General features: G+C 35.9%; 1 protein-coding gene across 13 annotated transcripts; it reads left to right on the forward strand.

Moving 5' to 3' along the window:
- Window positions 1–4462: 4462 nt before the first annotated feature.
- LOC107962729 (golgin candidate 1) lies at window positions 4463–20059 on the forward strand. Of its 13 annotated transcripts, none has more exons than XM_041115226.1 (23): window positions 4463–4703; window positions 6340–6420; window positions 6913–6947; window positions 7047–7133; window positions 7308–7670; window positions 7772–7834; window positions 8081–8158; window positions 8272–8475; window positions 8980–9036; window positions 9153–9227; window positions 9304–9375; window positions 10810–10872; window positions 10979–11077; window positions 16668–16745; window positions 16866–16934; window positions 17627–17674; window positions 17762–17857; window positions 17963–18039; window positions 18888–18933; window positions 19015–19113; window positions 19199–19243; window positions 19375–19490; window positions 19683–20059. In XM_041115226.1, the coding sequence occupies exons 1-22, from the start codon at window positions 4676–4678 to the stop codon at window positions 19444–19446; spliced, it is 1935 nt and encodes a 644-aa protein (XP_040971160.1). In that variant the 5' UTR covers window positions 4463–4675; the 3' UTR covers window positions 19447–19490; window positions 19683–20059. The 13 variants fall into 13 exon arrangements, 10 of the variants coding, with proteins under 10 accessions (XP_040971160.1, XP_040971161.1, XP_016754705.2 ...); XM_041115227.1 differs by having other exon boundaries at window positions 16674–16745; XR_001701745.2 differs by having other exon boundaries at window positions 7047–7670; window positions 19375–19513.
- Window positions 20060–20648: the final 589 nt, after the last annotated feature.

Here is a 20648-nt window from a genome sequence, read left to right on the forward strand (position 1 = left end):
ATTAATATTAATATTAATATTAATTTAACGTTTATCTTGTAGATAAATATTTATTAATTTAATAAGATTTAATATTAAATTAATTTAACGTTCATCCTAGACGAATCGAAAATGTACAATTTTGATTAAATGTTTATTACTTTAGATATCACAACCAAGTTCTTATTTTGATTTTTTTTTAAAATTCTGGTTTTTCCCTAAATTTATTTTCCCCTGCATTTTCTAAACACAATTTTCTAACACCAGTGTCTACTATCCACTCAGTATCATTTTCCACCATGTTGACCTCGGAGACCACAATGACAATCATCTTATCTAGATCTTCAATCAGATGCTTTAATGGTTTGTTCTCATTCTAATTGTGACTCTCGGAGTAGTCAGAGTGCCGAAAGCATTGGTATGCTTTGTGTCCTAGCTTGCCACATACATAGAAACTCACCGAGTTGTTGGACTTTTGATTCTTTTCTAGTTCCTTGAAGTTAACAAGCTTCTTCGATCGAGGCTTGGTTTCTTCTTTGGATTCCCGACATTCTTAAACCTTTTAAGTTTAGGACCAAAAGAAGATTCCATAAGGCTAGCCTTAAAAGATAATTCACTGGTAGTGACAGAATCCTTATATTTAAGATGATTGGCTTCCTCGATTTTCATGTGGCAGATCAGTTCCTCCAGGGACATGTCTTGTTTCTTATGCTTCAGAAGATTCTAGTAGTCGGTTTTGTGCAGTGATTCGAGTTTGGACAGATTAGAGATGTATTTGTTAGCGGCGAGAGACATTATTTCTACAATAGTAGGTATTGTTTCTAAATTGTTGGATAATTAATAAGGGAAAATTATATAAATAATGTACTGTGGAGAACCACTGCCTTAGAAGCAATTTTGCCTTGATCGGTGTAATCGGAAATGGATGTCGCCCCTAAGGTTAACACAGTGCTTTAAAATTCGTACACCCAAATGAGTAGGATAGAACACAATCGGTATTGCTCTTCTTAAGTTTATATGAAATAAGATCAAAAATAATTTTAAAAGTGGTCAAAAAATTTGGCTGAAAAAAACCACACTAGGATCAATTTTCAAGAAAATTTGGAGGGGTCACAGACAGTCCCACTTACTAGACAGAACTTCCTCTAATGTAATTTTTAGTAAAATAACAAAGAAGGATGAAAAAGACTAGAAGAGTGATAAAGGCTCTGATTCTTGTTGTTTGTAAAAAATGGGGGGAAATGAATCCTATTTATAGGATTCTTAAAGGTGCAAAGTGATCCAAAAAGTTCAACGGTCAGATTCCAACGGCCATATTGTAACAATCATATTTCAGTGGCCATATTGTAACAATCATATTTTAACGACCATATTTTTACATTACCAACACTTGGGACATATCATTAGTAGAAAATGAGTAGCTATGAATTACAACAATGTGAAATGTGTCCTTGAGTGGCCTAACCCGAAGACTGTTAAGGAACTCGGGGGATTCCTTGGGCTTGCTAGTTACCATAGGAGATTCATCAAGGGATATGGTCTTATTGTAAAACCATTAACTGACCTTCTGAAAATGGATGGGTGGAATTGAAACGAACAAGCTACTTCTGCATTTCAGTCCCTTAAAAGAGGCCATCACCAAGCACCGGTTTTAGCATTACCAAATTTCTCGGATGAATTAACCATTGAAATAGATGCATGTGGATTGGGAGTAGGAGCAGTATTATATTTATGGGTCGGCCTTTGGCTTTTTTTCAGAAAAAGCTCTTTCACCAAGGCATCGGGCCCTTTCCATATATGAAAAAGTGATGTTGGCAATCCTAATGGCAATCAAGAGGTGGAACTCATATTTGGTTGGTAGACATTTTAATATTAAGACTCACTATCAAAGTTTGGAATTTTTACTGGATAAACATGCGGTGACCCCAACGCGACAAATGTAGATTGGTAAAATGCTAGGGCATGATTATGAGCTATGCTATAAAAAAGGATCTACGAACACGGTGGTTGACTTATTCTCTAGAAGACCTATAGAAGAACAACCTAACTTTTAGCTATTTCAGCCATCTCTACCACAATTTTACAAAAAAATTCAAGCAACTCGGAAAGATGATGCAAGGCTACAACACAAAATTTCCGAATTGCTGAAACATCCGACTAAGGGTTCAAAATATACGTGGATGAACAATTAACTTACAAGGAAGGGAAAGTTGGTTGTGGGTCATGATTCTCAAATTCGGGAGGAATTAATTAGCTGCTTCTATGACAGCCCTACAGGGGGTCATTTTGGTGCTCTGCTACAGTAGTCCGCTGTTGTTTACTGGAAGGAATGAGCAAAGACATCAAAAAATGGGCTAGAGCTTGTCCAATTTGTCAAAAGCAGAAATATTACAATGCTGCTTATCCTGGTATGCTGCAAACTCTCCCAATCTCTGACAGAATTTGGACTGACATCAGCTTAGATTTTATAGAAGGTCTTCCTAAATCCAATGGGGACTATGTTATACTGGTGGTTGTTGAAAGGTTATCAAAGTAAGCCCATTTTGCTACATTAAAGCACTCTTTACTGCCATTATAGTTTTCCAGCTATTTATGGATCAAATTGTAAAGCTCCATGGTCTTCCTATTATTATTGTTTTGGATAGAAACAAAATTTTTATGAGTGAATTCTGGAGGGAGCTATTCAAACGATTCAACACTACACTTAAGTTTTCCACTTCTTGCCACCCCCAAACGGATAGCTAGACAGAAGTGGTCAACAGAAGTCTTGAGACTTACCTTCAGTGCATGACAGGTGAGAAACTAAAAGACTGGAGCCTTTGGCTTCGCTTGGCTGAAAGGTGGTACAATAAATCACACCACTTATCCATCAACACCACTCCTATGAAGCGTGTGTATGGCCAGCCACCACCCTTACACCTACCTTACCTTCCCGGGAAATCAAAGGTTCATGCTGTGAATAGGAGTTTGTAGGCACGAGAAGTTGCCATTAAAATGCTGCAAATTTACCTCACAAGATCTCAAAACTGAATGTGGTCTTTAGCTAACAAAAGAAGATCTGATAGAGAGTTCAAAGTCGGAGATTGGGTTTACCTAAAGCTCCAACCTTACAGGAAACAATCCACAGTCAACCAACCATATATGAAATTAGCAGCCAAGTACTTTGGTCCCTTCCTCATCCTGGAAAAAAAATGGTAATGTTGCTTATAAACTGAACCTACCCTTGGCTCGAAAGTTCACTACGTTTCATGTTTCTCAGCTCAAAAAATATGTGGGAGCAGCCCCTACTCAGCCCCAATTACCGTTGATGGCTAATGATGGGACCATCCCTTAGGAACCAATTACAATACAGGAGGATGATTAAAATACTTACAGGAGGATGATTAGAAAGGGAGACCATGTAGCCACTGAAGTACTAGTTCCATGGTTCAATTCTTTCCAACTTGGGAGCTATGGTAACAATATCTAGATTTTAATCCTTGAGACAAGGATTCTTCAACCAAGCGAGTATTGATGCAGAGAAATAAGTTTGATTGAATTAAAACTTTATATGTTATGGGCTGGACTTATTTAGTAACAGGCTTAATACTAGTATTTTGTTATTTTTGTTAGATGTCAATCTGCTGGGATGTTGCAGAGGAGAAAATGAATTCTGTTATATAGAGGAATGAAATGTGAGAAGGGACTGGAGTATTCTTCTCATCACAAATTCTGTTAATTTTCTCTTTCTTCTCTCACTCTTATCTTCTTATTTTCTAATTCTTCTACCTCTGAAATTACCCTGTATCATTTTGTCAATTTAAAGTTTGATTTGGTGTTTGTTGTGAAAGAACTGAAAAATAAAAGAAAAAAAGGCATTGTTTAATTTTATGAAGGAAGACATAAAAAATAGAATAAGAAAGAAAAGAAGATAAAACTTGAATTTGAAATATTTGTAATTCTTTTAATATTTTTACATATATTATTATTTTTAATTTATTAAATTTCTAAATGTTGACATGATAATTTTGATTCTTGTATAATTTTAAATAAAATCCAGATCAAATTAATAAAAAATATAAATGTTGATGACTAAATTTATTATTATACACGTAAAATTTTGACAGTCGCTTAAAGATATTGATGACTAATTTATAACTTTTTCTAGTTGATTGACCAAAACAAAAATTATACATAATTGGGGGAGTATTGATGCAATTTATCATTTTATGTAAAGCCCAAGTAAAGACTATAATAATACTTAATATTAATATTATATAAATATTAAATATTACTAGGCCGTTGCTGATGCTAACCGAACTAAATGTTAGTCAATAACTTGATATGTAATTAAAGTAGCATTCTCAATTTGAAAGGAAACTAAAAGGACAAATTTTTAGTTAGCAGGTTTATTTTTTATTTCAAATGCTAAAATTTATTTTTATTATCGAATTTATTTATTTTTAATCATGTAATATTAAAAAGTTATATATAAGTTTTTTTTTTCATCTAAGCAATCTGGAATGCAATCCAAAATTTCGAATAATATTTTCAGTTTGTTAAGAGCCCCCCGCGGTCTTGATCTTAGCAGAGAAACGAGTTCGTTACCATTTCATTATTGCTAGCCAAATCGTACCGGCGCCTTCTCATAATCTTATTTGCCGGTGCATGGACGCTCCGTGGATCCATCTCTAGTGCACGATTTCATTCATAACTAATGGCTTCGTGGTTCAAAGTCGCCGAAGGTGTGACTCTTCTCCTCCAATTTGTTCCAATCTACATTTCATTTGTTGTTTTAATTTTTCATTTTTAAAACTTTAATTGAATTTGAACGTCTGATCTAAAACTTTGAATCATTAAATCATAATGTCGTGGGATTAAACGTGAGTTTTTAATGGATTAGGTTGCTTAGTATAATGTTATTTGTTAACTTTTGAAATTACTTTGTATCTCCTGGTGATTAGCTGGGTATAAACTAAGAGCAAGAAGATTGTAGTTATTTTGTTATGAGATCCACATCTGATTTCGTGTTTGGCAATTAACATAGTTTGAAGTAAATAGTGAAAAAGCGGTTAAGCTTACTCTAGTAATGTTGTTAAGACTGGCATGTTTATCTGTTCGAGGAAATTTAGAATTACTATTTGCAAGGGATTTGCTTTTATTAGATTTTGGATTGTCTAAAGGATTCTAGTTTTTCTTTATTATTGGCTACTCTTGGTAATGCCAATGCCAGGGATCTATTAAGGGTAAGCTTGAGTTCAATGGCTATTATTTGGTTAGCTTAAGCAAACATGTATTAGCAAAAGCTTTGCTGGATGAAATTGACATTGTGGTAGGAGTATTAAAATTATTATCGTTTTCTGCTTCTTTTTTGGTTGTTTCTTGTTATGACTATGAGTAAAAAACATGTGGTTTGTTTTCCATTTTATCGTGGCCATTACACAGAGTTGAGAAAATTAGATAAGAAATTTTGATCTGTTGTATAGAATAAGTCAACCTGTATCTGAGAGCTTCAGATATTGTGAATGTTTGGGTTCTATATTAGGGGTAGGTTTTGTAGCTCTTGATATAGTTTTAAATTTTTTTATAGGGAATGTTATTTTGGATCCATGTTAGAGTTTTTGAAATTTTCACTGTCACTTGGAAGTCTGAATATTCTCTGCTCCATAGAAAAATAATATTTCAAACAAAAACTATTGTGTTTTGTTTGCCATTTTATCGTGGCCATTACACAGAGTTGAGAAAATTAGATAAGAAATTTTGATCTGTTGTATAGAATAAGTTGACCTGTATCTGAGAGCTTCAGATATTGTGAATGTTTGGGTTCTATATTAGGGGTAGGTTTTGTAGCTCTTGATATAGTTTTAAATTTTTTTCTAGGGGATGTTATTTTGGATCCATGTTAGAGTTTTTGAAATTTTCACTGTCACTTGGAAGTCTGAATATTCTCTGCTCCATAGAAAAATAATATTTCAAACAAAAACTATTGTGTTTTGTTTGAATCTTGAGGCCTGATCTAGAGAGCTGATATTAAAAAATAGCTGCATTGGTTGATTGGCAGTGGGTTACTCAATCCTTTTCATCTATTTGTTGCTGCATATTGGTTTTTCATAGATTGCTGTAATGTTTTTTCATCCTTTCTTTTATTTAAATATTCTGGATAAACGTGCCTATATAATGGTATGCAAAGGTTAAAATTCATATGATCTCAACCTTTAGCAGTTTTGGAGAGTCTGTAAGTATCAAGTTCTTCTTCACCTTATTGTTTGATATCTTAATTGTTAATCTAGGCAATGCTGGCCACCCATCAGTGAAAATAGCAATCAGATTTCCTTTTTATTGATTCATGACAATTGAAGGTAACTTACTATTTTGGACCAGATTTATTTGAAGTTGTAGATCGAAGAGCAAAGCTGGTTGCTAGTGAACTGTCAGAAGAGCAATCAGATTCTCAGCCACAAGGTTAGGGTTCCAAATCAAGGGGTTATTTGCATGCATAAATCAATGTGAAAAATGTGGTTTGGTGTCTTTGCACTAGCAATTTCTTATTCATGGTTATATCAACAGTGTGTTTGTCCAATAGAGAGACTAAAGTTTAAAAAGTCTGTTTGTCTATTAATACAAATGTCCATCTTCTATGGGGATCATTTGCTTAGAAAATCAACATATAGATATTCCTTTTAATATCATCCTAAGATTGATTTACAACCAAGGTGGAAATTAAACTATAATATCAGCTTGAACTCTGAGTAGAAAAGTAAAATCTTAACTTCATTTAAATTCTGTTTGAGTTTTATTATAATAACTAATAATTCTGCCTTCTTGTTTTCTGAATCACAATATCTGTTTTCTGTCTCTCTCTGGCTCCTCTCATTCTTCTGTTTCTCAGACGCACATGCACACGCACACACACATATCTTCCCCCTTTTAATTGCAATGCTTCTAATGTGCAAGGTTCTTCAGCAGAAAAGACAAAGACAAGGAAAAAGGTATTAGAAACATACAAGCTTAAATTAGTTCTAAGTGTACTCATTTAAAGCAAATATGTTCATAAAAAAATTTTAATTGGTTGTTTTTCTTCTTTGCAGGCTCAGAAAAAACTTCCCACAACTAAATCTCCCAAAACTAGTGATGCTGTACGTGAAGAAACAAGTTCAGAAGTATTACAATCAGAGGTAACACTATATAAAGATAAGGGTACTCTTTCTTCTAAAAATGAGGGAAACCCTAGTGCTACATCTATGGTCCAAATAAGTAGCGAGTTGTATAGCAACAGTGAGAAAGATAATCCTGGATTTCCTTCACCTGAGCCATTGGATACCAATGTGGTTAAACATGATACTGATCAGGAAGAAGTCTCTGCAACTGTTAGCAACACAGAAGCTTCCTTGTCAACTTCAAATGGCAAGCTTCTCAATGAGCATGCCTCTAATGTTCTTGTGGAGCACCGTTCTTCACCATTAGCTGCCAAAGATATTCAGGTTGCTAGTGAAGATCATTTAGCTGATGGTTGCCAAAATATTGAATCCCAAAATGCAGATGTTATTTCAAAGACTGACCAAGAGAGGTCACAACCTTTATTTGCTGATTCTCCTGTTAACATTGAAGCTCAATTAAAAGAAGATGATATTAAAGTTGGAACTCCTGTGAATCAGAAGAAGCCACGAGAACAAAATGCTAACACTCCTCCAGTTCAGGACCACCTTGAGGAGGTGACAAATATATTCGATCTGAAATTGTAGCTCATGTCCTCAAATCTTCTCATGCCTCCAATTTAAAAGCTTTATTCACTATTTCTTTAGTTTTTGTTCAGGCTCAAGGATTGCTTAAAACCACCAATTCCACAGGTCAATCGAAAGAGGCAAGACTGGCTCGGGTAAGCTCTCTGAATTTATTGGTTTTTCTTTCTCAGAGATATTGGGACTAAGTTTTATTATTTGCTACTTTAGAAAAGATGAGTTCAGAATCTGTACTTAAGGGATGTGGCAGTAGGATGATAAATGACATAGTGTCTCCTAAGTAATCGCTCACAGATTAGACATTTTGCTGTTTCTACTCTCTCGCATTTTTTTTTCTTTCTTCAATTTGGAATTTCTAACAAATTTTGTACACTGTTTCACAGGTTTGTGCTGGACTTTCATCTCGTCTTCAAGAATACAAATCTGAGAATGCACAGCTTGAGGAGCTTCTAATTGCTGAGGTACATCAATCTATCTTTTTTCTCCTTTTAGATATATTTTCAAGGTTTAGTCACACTTGTTCTGGATGCAATTTAAGGAGTATTGTTTTAATACTAAATTGCTCCGCTTACAGAGAGAGCTGAGTAAATCTTATGAGGCTCACATAAAACAACTACAGAAAGATTTATTTTTATGTAAGAGTGAAGTAACAAAGGTAGAGGCAAATATGGTTGAGGCTTTGGCAGCAAAGAACTCTGAGATTGAGGTGCTTGTCAACTCTATGGATGCGCTTAAGAAACAAGCTGCTTTATCTGAAGGGAATCTGGCATCACTTCAGGTTTAACTCTAACCCCCTAGTTTTCCGAGCACTATCTTACATAAAATGTGGTCTTTGTTTAGTGGCTCATAGAATTGTGGCAATTTTCAAGTTGCATGAAATGAAATATATTTAGGGTCTTGGAATTCTTTGATTCAGTGGGTGGATTTATATGGTTTAGCTTAAAAGCCATACTTTTTATCACCCTGGCTTCTGTATATCTAACTATTAATAGCTTTAGAAGCTAAATAGAAAGATATTGATCCTACCAAATACTTATGTTAGCCATGCTTTTCTTCTGATAAAGAACCAAAGGATCAGCCCATTCATGAATTCCTGTTAGCCTTTAAGCAAATTGTAAAATGCATGTCTGCTTCTGTATTTCTCTCCTGCTTGCTAATTGCTCCTTTACTTGGCCTCAACGTTAGACATTGTCTCTCTGTCAACTACCAGTCAGTATGTGCTCTCGACTTGTGCCATTTGATCATAAGAAGTTTGTTAATACTTTTTATCGTACACCATCAGGCAAGCATGGAGTCTGTTATGAGAAACAGGGAATTGACAGAGACAAGGATGCTGCAGGTAAACTAATTAGTTCTTTCTTGCTTGCACGTGCATGTGTATTCACACACAAAAAATGCATATAAGCAATTATATCATTATGATCTTGTTGATCTATTTGTTTACTTCTCTGTTAGGCCCTACGTGAGGAGCTGGCTTCTGCAGAAAGGAGAGCAGAAGAAGAACGTGCAGCACATAATGCTACTAAAATGGTCCATATTTGGAACATCAATTTATATACATTTTGTTGTTATCTTGCACTCAAATAATCTCTAATTTTTGGAACAGGCTGCAATGGAAAGGGAAGTGGAGTTGGAACATCAAGCGGTTGAGGCATCCACGGCTCTAGCTAGGATCCAGGTAATGTAAGGATTCTTTGTTTCTGATTCATGGCAAATCATCACCTAATTTGCATGCGTAATATTATCGTTTTGCTTGATAATTGGGTAACCTAGTATTGCATATTCAAAAAAACTTTGAGTTGAATGTAATATTGGCCTTTCAGGATTAGTCTCTTCCTCATTCTTTTTTCAAGTGGATGTCAGTCGTTTCAAGTAAATGCCTTGATGTGGTAGAAATTTTACATTTAATATCTGTTTGGTGAACATCTGTCAACTTTGGATTTGTAAATATCATTATCCAGGAAATTTCATTTGCAAACATATTTGCATTTTTAATCACTTTTGGCACTTATAATCTTGGCAATGCAAGGTTGTTAAGACAAATATGTTTTTTTTTTGTATTAGTTTGGAATTGTGCTACAGAAGTTGCCATATAATAGACAAATATGTTATTCAAATGGTTCATTGGATGTTTGCACTCTGAATTCTTGGATTCTGGTGTTTCTAAGATCTGTTACCTGGTATATCTTCACAATCTTATTTACCACAACTCTTTCTCTGAGAAAACATGGAAACCAGTTTTTAATGATCCGCATGAGTTTCAAATACTGAAGTGATGAAAAAAGGGCAATTACATGAAATTTTTAATCAGGATAATGGTTAACTAATCTCAAAGGCATTTCGACATCTTATTTTCAGCTTCATATTTACTAATATAGTAGTTTTATGTTGACTGTTGTCTTTAAGCTATCCTTCATTGTTGCTGCACTTGTTTACAATTGCGCTATTTACGAGGATACTGCAATTAGTTTCACCATTATGGTGTCATAGCTTAGTTTAATTTATTTTCAAATGGTTCATTGGATGTTGGCACTCTGAATTCTTGGATTCTGGTGTTTCTAAGATCTGTTACCTGGTAATATCTTCACAATCTTATTTACCACGACTCTTTCTCCGAGAAAACATGGAAACCAGTTTTTAATGATCTGCATGAGTTTCAAATACTGAAGTGATGAAAAAAGGGCAATTACATGAAATTTTTAATCAGGATAGTGGTTAACTAATCTGAAAGGCATTTCGACGTCTCATTTTCAGCTTCATATTTACCAATATAGTAGTTTTATGTTGATTGTTGTCTTTAAGCTATCCTTCATTGTTGCTACACTTGTTTACAATTGCGCTATTTATGAGGATACTGCAATTAGTTCCACCATTATGGTGTCATAGCTTAGTTTAATTTATTTTCCATTAATTTAAAAAAAGAATAAAAAATAAAAAACCAACAGTCTGTCCTGTAGTTAATATGCCATTTACAGTTTGGAGCTCAAAATACTGCTACTTTTTTAGCAAAGCTGGTGCCCTTTCCTTGTTCAGCACAGGTGTCCATTGATCATTTGGCCCTCTATATATTTCCAACAAGCATTGTAAAATTGTTGCTTGTTTCGCTATTCAGAGGGTTGCAGATGAGAGGACAACAAAAGCTGCAGAGTTTGAGCAGAAGCTAGCACTTCTTGAGGTATATAAAACAAACTGGTAACAATGCTTTATATGAAAGTTTACCTCTTTGACTGAGCAAAATATGAAGTGAAAAGCCTCTTAATATTTACCTGATATTATGTCAGGTTGAATGTGCTTCTCTAAATCAAGAATTGCAAAATTTGGTAGCTCGAGCTCGTCATGGACAAAAGAAGTCCCCAGAAGAGGCAAATCAAATGGTTCAGGTACATATGTTGAAGATATAACTGTCTCAATTCTATCTTGGAAATGTCACTGGACCATTTCCATACTGTTGTTCCAATAGGGTCGGAAGCGTGTAAATTATTGTACTAAAAAATCACACAAAGTTCAATTCCCAGGGAAGAGAGGTGGATCACATGGATCTCTTAAATACCAAGTCTTTCCTTAGACAGAATATCCCTTCTATAGTAATTTAATAGCACAATTAAATACTACTATTATACCCTCAAATATTGAAAGAAAAATAGGACAAGAAAGAACACAAGAGATTTAACGAGGTTCGGTAAATTATACCTACGTCCTCGGGCACTAACACCAGATGATAACTTTACTATCTCCAAAATATTACAAACAAATAGAATTCCTTAAGAATTCTCAAATGGGAGAAGAGAGAAAACTAAGAGAGAAAGATTGGTTGGGATGGTTGAAATGAGAAATGGTTAGGCCTATTTATAGTTGAAGTTCAGGGACTAACTTGCAAATGGCCTAAAAAATTAGGGACCAAAATTGCAATTATCCCATTCAACTTTTCAACATTCGGTGCAACTTGCTCAACCTTTTTAACAAGTTGCTTCCTACCTTTGTTGACTTTTCAACAATCTCCACCTTGAAGATTTGATTAGGATAATCACATCTTCACATACTTCCTTCAACTCCCCAAATTCGATAAAGCTATCTTTTGTAGTGCCTCCAAATGCGCTCTCGAGCGCCATACACCTAAAGGTGCTCAAATTCTCAGGATGTTAATCAAGTTCAAACAATGATTAAACTTGATTGTTGTTACCACCTTGGTCATCATATCTGCGGGATTATCTGTTGTCGGAATCTTCTCAAGTAGAATTTTTTCTTTTTCAAAGACTTCCCGCACAAAGTGATATCTTACGTCGATATGCTTGGTTCTTGAATGATAGACTTGATTTTTCGCTAAATGAATAGCGCTTTGACTGTCACAATATGGACTAATGTGACTTTGAACAACTCCCAAGTCTTTCAATAATCCATTAAGCCAAATAGCCTCCTTAACAGCTTCTGTAACTGCCATATATTCTGCCTCTGTAGTAGACACAGCTACTGTAGACTGTAAGGTAGACTTCCAACTCACTGGGGCTTTCGCAAGAGTAAACAAATACCCCGTAGTTGAACGACGTTTATCTAAATCACCAGCAAAGTCGGAATCAACATATCCAACTACAAACTGACCAAGTGCTTCATCCTGTTCAAAAATTAAACCAACATCTACGGTTTTTCGAAGATACCGTAGAATCCATTTCACAGCTTGCCAATGTCCTTTTCCAGGATCATGCATATACCTGCTCACAACTCCAACAGCTTGTGAAATGTCAGGCCTCGTACACACCATCGCATACATCAAACTCCCAACTGCATTAGCATATGGGACTTTTGCCATATATTCTCTTTCTTCTTTAGTTTTCGGAGATAATTGAGCACTAAGTTTCAAATGAGAAGCAAGTGGGGTACTTACATGTTTTGTGTTTTCATTTACACCAAAACATTGTAATACCTTTTTCAGATATTGCTTCTGATTCAAATAAAGCTTGCCTCTCTGTCTATCTCTACTTATCTCCATGCCGAGAATCTTCTTGGCCTCACCTAGATCTTTCATCTCGAACTCTTGATTCAACTGAGCCTTCAGCTTATCTATCTCATTTTGGCTTTTCGAAGCGATTAACATATCATCAACATACAAGAGTAGATAAATGAAAGATCCGTCATGCAGCTTCTGCAAATACACACAATTGTCATATTTGCTTCTTGTGTACTTCTGCCTTCTCATAAAGCTATCAAATCGCTTGTACCACTGCCTCGGGGATTGCTTCAATCCATATAGCGATTTGTTAAGCTTACAAACCCAATTTCTACCACCAGCATCTATGTATCCTTCTGGCTGAGTCATATAGATCTCCTCTTCTAACTCACCATGCAAGAAAGCCGTCTTAACATCAAGTTGAGCTAGCTCCAAATTCAACTGTGCTACCAAGGCCAACAAAATTCTAATGGAGGAATGCTTCACAACAGGGGAAAATACATCATTGTAGTCAATTCCCTCCTTCTGAGCGTAGCCTTTAGCTACCAATCTTGCCTTGTAGCGAATATCCTTTTTGCTAGGAGATCCATCTTTCTTTGCGAATACCCACTTGCATCCGATTGCCCTTTTACCTTTCGGTAATTGCGCCAACTCCCAAGTATTGTTCTTCAGGAGAGACTGCATTTCTTCATCCATGGCGCTTTTCCATTTATCACTTTCTAAGCTTTGCATTGCTTCTTGATAAGTGATAGGAATATCATCAACGGGAAGGGCGTAGGCCACCATATCAGTAAATCGAGCAGGTTTACGAATTTCTCTCCGTGGCCTTGCAACTGCAACTGGTTCTGGTGTACTTAGTGGTTCTTGGGTCAGAACCTCTTCAACCTCTAATTCCTCCATTGTGGCTGGAGAATTAGACTTATTAACTGGGCAAATTCCCATCTGCTCAAACTCCACCTGTTTTGGAGTACACTCCACCTGCTGTGGAGTATTGCTCGTCTGAATATCTTTATCTGCTACCTTTTTCAATGTGGCAGATTCATCAAAGGTAACATCTCTGCTACAAATCATTTTCTTTGTGCTTAAGCACCAAAGACGAAATCCCTTCACTCCAGAAGTGATTCCCATAAAGAGAGCTTTCTTTGCCCTCGGATCTAACTTTGACTCCTTCACATGGTAATATGCAGTGGATCCAAACACATGTAAGGAATCATAATCTGTAGCCGGTTTTCCAGACCATACCTCCATAGGAGTTTTTCTTTCTAATGCAGATGATGGCAAACGATTAACAAGATGGCCAGCGTATGTCACAGCCTCAGCCCAAAATTGCTTGCCCAACCCAGCATTGGACAACATACATCGAACTTTCTCCAGCAATGTTCGATTCATACGCTCTGCCACTCCATTCTGTTGTGGTGTATCCCTAACTGTGAAGTGTCGAACAATACCATACTCTTGGCACACATCGAAGAACGGATCACTTTTATATTCCCCTCCATTGTCCGTCCTAAGCCGCTTGATTTTCTTGCCAGTCTGGTTTTCGATCATAGTTTTCCATTTAAGAAAAACTCCAAGCACTTCATCTTTAGTTTTCATGGTATACACCCAAACTCTTCTGGAAAAGTCATCAACAAAAGTAACAAAGTAGTGTTTTCCTCCCAACGAAGGTGTTTTAGAAGGCCCCCACACATCTGAGTGAATGTATTCCAAAATACCTTTTGTATTATGGATAGCAGTGCCGAATTTCACTCTCTTTTGCTTTCCCAGAACACAGTGCTCACAAAATTTTAATTTGCAAGCCTTTGCACCTTTCAACAATCCTTGCTTTGCCAGAATTTGCAAGGATTTTTTGCTGGCATGTCCCAACTTCATATGCCACAACTGCATTGAGTCCAAGTCTTTGTTACCGGAAGCTGCAGCGACTGCTCCAATAATTGTACTACCTTGGTAGTAATATAAGTTATTTTTCCTGATGCCCTTCAATATCACAAGTGCGCCAGATGTCACTTTCAAAATCCCATCTCTCATAGTAACAACTGAACCATTGGATTCCAAGGCTCCCAATGAGATAAGATTTTTCTTCAAACTGGGCACGTACCGAACATCAGTCAGAACTCTGGTTGATCCATCTTGATTCTTTAATTGGATTGAACCTATCCCAACAGTTTTACAGGCATTGTCATTGCCCATATAAACAACTCCATTTAGTTCTACTAAATCAGAGAACCACTCCCGGTTAGAGGACATATGATAGGTACAACCCGAATCCAATATCCACTCATCTGAATGGAACGACGATGATGATTCAACCAGTGATAGTTCAGAGTCACTAGTATCATGCTTAGCAACACAAGCATCTACAGCAGCTTTTCCCTTATTCTTCAGCTTTGGACAATTTTTCTTCCAGTGGCCTTTCTCATGACAAAAAGCACATTCATCTTTCCCGAGTCTGGACTTTGACTTTGATCTCTCCTTTTGAGTTTTCTTCCGAGTGTATGAACGACCTCGGACTACTAAAGCTTCTGTATCTCTGATTGAGTTTTTCTGTTTGTCCTTCTTTCTCTGTTCATAACTGTATAAGGCCGCACAGACTTCGCTCAGAGATATATCACTCCTGCCATGAAGTAGAGTAGTTTCTAGGAACTCAAACTCCTCAGGAAGTGACCCCAACAGCATCAAAGCCAAATCTTCATTTTTGAATGTCTCATCCATATTCAGCAAATCAGTGACTAACTGATTAAATTTGGTGATGTGATCATTCATTGTGGTACTTGGGACGTATGTGAAGCGAAACAGTCTTTTCTTCAAGTGGAGCTTATTTTGACTGTTTTTCTTCAAAAATTTTTCTTCAAGTGCCACCCACAACTTATTTGTAGAAGTCTCCTTTGAAAAAGCATACCTCTGCTCTCGAGAAAGGCATGATCGAATTGTGCCACATGCCAACCGATTGATTGCCTTCCAATCTTTCTCCTGTACATCATCTGGTTTCTCTTCATCAATGGCAATGTCTAGACCCTGCTGAAAAAGGGCATCTAGAACCTCACTTTGCCACATACCAAAATGGCCCGTGCCATCAAAGATCTCCACGGCCAATCTTGCATTTGCAATTGTCGGTCTTGTCCACATGGACGATGTTGAAGCTCCTACACCGACCGTTTTCTCCATAATCTTTCAATATACCTAAGGAAATCTTTTCTGATGTGGAAGATCAGTTTAAACTGCAACCACAGAGCATACTACGATTAACCTTCGGCTCTTGATACCACTTGTTGTTCCAATAGGGTCGGAAGCGTGTAAATTATTGTACTAAAAAATCACACAAAGTTCAATTCCCAGGGAAGAGAGGTGGATCACATGGATCTCTTAAATACCAAGTCTTTCCTTAGACAGAATATCCCTTCTATAGTAATTTAATAGCACAATTAAATACTACTATTATACCCTCAAATATTGAAAGAAAAATAGGACAAGAAAGAACACAAGAGATTTAACGAGGTTCGGTAAATTATACCTACGTCCTCGGGCACTAACACCAAATGATAACTTTACTATCTCCAAAATATTACAAACAAATAGAATTCCTTAAGAATTCTCAAATGGGAGAAGAGAGAAAACTAAGAGAGAAAGATTGGTTGGGATGGTTGAAATGAGAAATGGTTAGGCCTATTTATAGTTGAAGTTCAGGGACTAACTTGCAAATGGCCTAAAAAATTAGGGACCAAAATTGCAATTATCCCATTCAACTTTTCAACATTCGGTGCAACTTGCTCAACCTTTTTAACAAGTTGCTTCCTACCTTTGTTGACTTTTCAACACATACAGCCAGAGCCTAGCAATCAAAAGCACCTACTTATGGGATATGCATAATGTTGTCTACTGGGACATGGATTCTATGTCATTAAGAACATTCTGAAGTTCAAAAGTTCAAAATCCATTTAAAATCTACTTACAGGCATAATATGTGGCCTTTAGCTGTTGCATCAACTGTAGTAATTGAGAAAATGATGACTTAAAGATGGTTTTATTAGATGCAGGCATGGCAGGAGGAAGTAGAGCGTGCACGCAGAGGTCAAAGAGATGCTGAGAGCAAGCTCTCTTTGTTAGAGGCAAGTATCAAAAAAATGTTTTCCTCTTTTCTATATTGTACAATTATAGTAAGATTATTCTGGTTTCTTTGCTGGCTGATTTTTGGATTTGTTTTCTTTGACCACTTTTCCTGGCTGCAGGCTGAACTGCAGAAAATGAGGGTTGAAATGGCTGCCATGAAGAGGGATGCTGAGCATTATTCTCGACAGGTAACAGTTCAAATTTATTCTTCTGTTTTTCTTACTTCAAACACATATATGCATACACTTCGGTCAGAATATTCTAGTCAGAAATGAAATATAGCTTTGTTGATTGTATGGTTGCTGTATATAAACTCTAAGTGTTTATTGTCGTGAGTCGTGACTGCTGAACTTAGTAGTCATGGAGCCTTAACTTTTATTGCTTGTCTTCTTTATCTAGATGCATATCAACTGCCAAGTTACATGACTTTGTTCTCTTGAATGTTTGGGTTCAACCAACTCCTCAAAGTTGTCAGATCTTTTTGTATATCACAGATGACTAGGGAACAATCTGTCCTTGCTGTATTCATAACTTGATTTTGTTGGCTTTTCCCTTAAAGTTGTCATGTACTCATGTCCTGAAATGTACTTGACTGTATGGGGCCGGTTTTGCCACAAACTTTAGCTGTAGAAAACATCCATGCCATGCCCCACACTGAAGTCATATTAGAAATTGAGAATCACCAAACTAGAACCTGTGGCACTGAGTTACTGTTGTTGACATCTGAGGTCTTAAGTGTTCTTGCTACTCTGAAAACGTAATGGAATCTAGTTCAGTTGTTTTATATATGCAAGTTTTTAAAGTATATTTCGTCATGGTACATTCAGTTGTATGTTTTAAATCCACCCAAGCATTGTCTTATGTCGTTGCCTACTCTCAGGAGCATATGGAGCTAGAGAAACGCTACCGTGAATTAACTGACCTTTTGGTAATAGAAACTGAGGTTTACTTTTTCACTTGTTCTTGTAACACCTATTTGTTTGGGCTGACTTCTTGGGGCTACACCATTATGCAGTACAACAAGCAAACGCAGTTAGAAACTATGGCTAGTGAAAAAGCTGCAGCCGAGTTCCAGTTGGAGAAGGAAATAAAGCGTCTTCAGGAAGCACAGGTTTAGTGATTTCTCTGCTACAGGACTGATTGTCTATGTCTTGTTAGAACTAATTATATTTAATATCATTGTTTTTTGCTTGTGATGTACTATTACAATCAACAGGTTGAAGTAGAAAGAAGTAGAGTTCCTCGTCGGGCATCAATGTCCTGGGAGGAAGACACTGAAATCAAAGCACTTGAGTATGTTAAGCTTTTTGTTTTATTAGATTACAATCCTTAGACCCTTTATCTGCAAGTTTTAGCAAGTAAAAGAATATATGTTACCTTCCCTTTCAGACTGGTTTTCATTTGAGGAAACATGATTTGTTAAAATTACTCATATTTGATTAACTTGAAGCTTATAAATTGTATGTTCTGCAGAACAATCAGCTGTTGTAGGTGTTCTGTTGGGCTCAATTAGATCTCCTGATATGATTATTTACATACATCTTTCCTTTGGATGAAAGAATGAAATAGTATAGCTGATGTTAGCGCTAAGTTGGGAATGAATTGGTTTCTTTGCAACTTAGACATTTACCTCTCAGTTTTTAACATAGCCCATAAGGAAAGCATCATGGTGCAGCCTTAAGTTCAATGAGATGAAAGTGTAATATTATGCAACCGTTATAACTAGAATTTCTAAATTCTCATTCTTTGGTAAGAAGGTAGAAAAGGGAAATAAGAAAAGAAAAGAAAAGAAAATCTTTGAGAGTGGAATCTGCAGGGCTGAATCATCCATTAACTGACCATATGCGCTTATTTTTGTTGATACCTTGGCTGTTGTTCTTGCATTGGTTTTTTTGGCTGTAGTGCCTTCAAATTAGAATACTGTGTGTAAATATTTAGGCTTTGACTCTTGTGATTGAGTTATTCATTTTGGCTTTAACATATGCTCTTCCTAGTACTGGTATGGAGTATAAATAGATGTGAAGCGAAATCAAAAAGATGTCCATCCTACATTCATATTGGCTCTCCTATCCCCTGCATGAATATATTTGCTTCCTCTTAATTTAATGACGTGGTTACTTTTGATATTTTCAAAACTGCAGACCCCTTCCCTTGCATCACCGTCACATGGCTGTTGCTAGCATACAGGTATTCTCCCTCTTGTATCCCGAAACCAACTTATCATCCCCATTGTTTATTCTGACCCATGTTTCAACCTGCCTCGTGCAGTTACAGAAGGTTGTGAAATTACTGGATTCAGTATCTGTTAGGGCCATAAGATTTCTTTGGCGATATCCAGCAGCTCGAATAATCTTGCTATGCTATCTTGTAAGAACAGTTTCTCCTTCTCTTTGTAGAAATGTGTTATATATGGATTAAATTCTATAATAACAATGACAAAAATTATATGCAGGTATTTGTACATCTCTTCTTGATGTACTTGTTACATCGTCTTCAGGTATTGACTATCCGACCTTTTGGAAAATTAACATATGAACAGTTGATTGTTGGGATCCATTTATATTTCCAACTGTAAGTCAATATGCCTTATCACACATATCTAATCATCGAGTTAAATGTGGTTTATAGGAACAAGCGGACAATTTTGCTGATAGGGAACTCGCGGAATCTATGGGTCTTAAAGACTCCAACTTACCCTAATTAGGGAATAAAATGCACCTTAGCTCCGACCAAGGGTTCTCCAAGTATGTGGTTTACCATCTGCAAGGTTTGCTTATTCTTATTTTCTTTTGCAGGCATACATGGAATGATCCAAGAACACATCGAGAATTAGGAAACTATAGAAGATGCACACACATCTAAAATCAGTCACTGGCATTTTTATATTGAGAACTACAACTAGCAAATTTAGATTTTGGTGTATTTCTGAAATCCAGATGCATCAAGCGGCCGCTGACTGCTAGCTGTTGATTTTCTGTCGACAGACTACCAATTTTACATAAATTGGAAGTTCGTTTTGGAAATGGGTGTGGGAAAAACAGAAATGAGAAGCCAGCAAGCATGTTGTAGATCCAAAGTAAGTGATTCGGCTGTGAATGATAATATTCTTTTGGTATACAGGTGACTTGGAAACAGTGACGTTTACTTGTTCTCTACATCATAAATGAATGTTTTTGAAGAGATATTGTATGTAATATGATACTATGATAACTAATATTAACATGGCTAATTAAATCTATGCATATATAATGTCACCTTCAGTTTACCTCATCGGTAATTGTTATAAAGAGTATATACGCATACTATTTTTAAATCCTTCTACAAGTAGTCTCCTTTATTTAAAGAAATGTACCGTTGTAATTTGTAATTAGAATCTGACCTTTATTTATAACTCAAATACTCATTTGGCCTCCTAAAACATATCCTAAATTGATTTTATGATTTTTTTTTTGTCATAGCTTAATACTCGAGATTTTTTTTGTAGTAGTAGTAGTAGTCTTAAAACAAGATGGCGTGATAGTCATTAATTGTGACTTGTGGCATCATCATTTGAAAATAAAAAATAATATTAAAAATATAAAAATTATAAAAAAAGCTTCAAAATATTATATAAAATCTAAATCTAAAATTAAAATTAAAATTAAAATTATTATTAAATTTCGTGCAGTCTTCTAGAACAAAAAAAATACCTAATATTCAAAAAACTTACAATAAATTCTTCCACATTTATATTTTTAGTGATTCATCACCAAATCTCTTTTTCCAGATGATACCTCCTGCTATTCAAAAGACATGAAACAAATTTTGTCAAAGCCCTCATCATTGGAAGAGTCACTATCACTCCAAGTAGCTACCATGGCTTTTATTTTTTCTCTTGCTTCTTCTTCAAAGGACAATTATAC

The sequence above is a fragment of the Gossypium hirsutum genome, chromosome A06, assembly GCF_007990345.1.
Source record: "Gossypium hirsutum isolate 1008001.06 chromosome A06, Gossypium_hirsutum_v2.1, whole genome shotgun sequence".
Lineage (NCBI taxonomy): Eukaryota > Viridiplantae > Streptophyta > Magnoliopsida > Malvales > Malvaceae > Gossypium > Gossypium hirsutum.

Excerpts from the sequence above, each read along its gene's own strand:
- LOC107962729 (XM_016899215.2), top strand. The coding sequence starts at position 4,676 with ATGGCTTCGTGGTTCAAAGTCGCCGAAG. Across the intron at positions 9,037-9,152 it reads CAGAGACAAGGATGCTGCAG|GCCCTACGTGAGGAGCTGGC; the intron begins GTAAACTAATTA and ends CTTCTCTGTTAG. Across the intron at positions 9,376-10,809 it reads CGGCTCTAGCTAGGATCCAG|AGGGTTGCAGATGAGAGGAC; the intron begins GTAATGTAAGGA and ends TTCGCTATTCAG.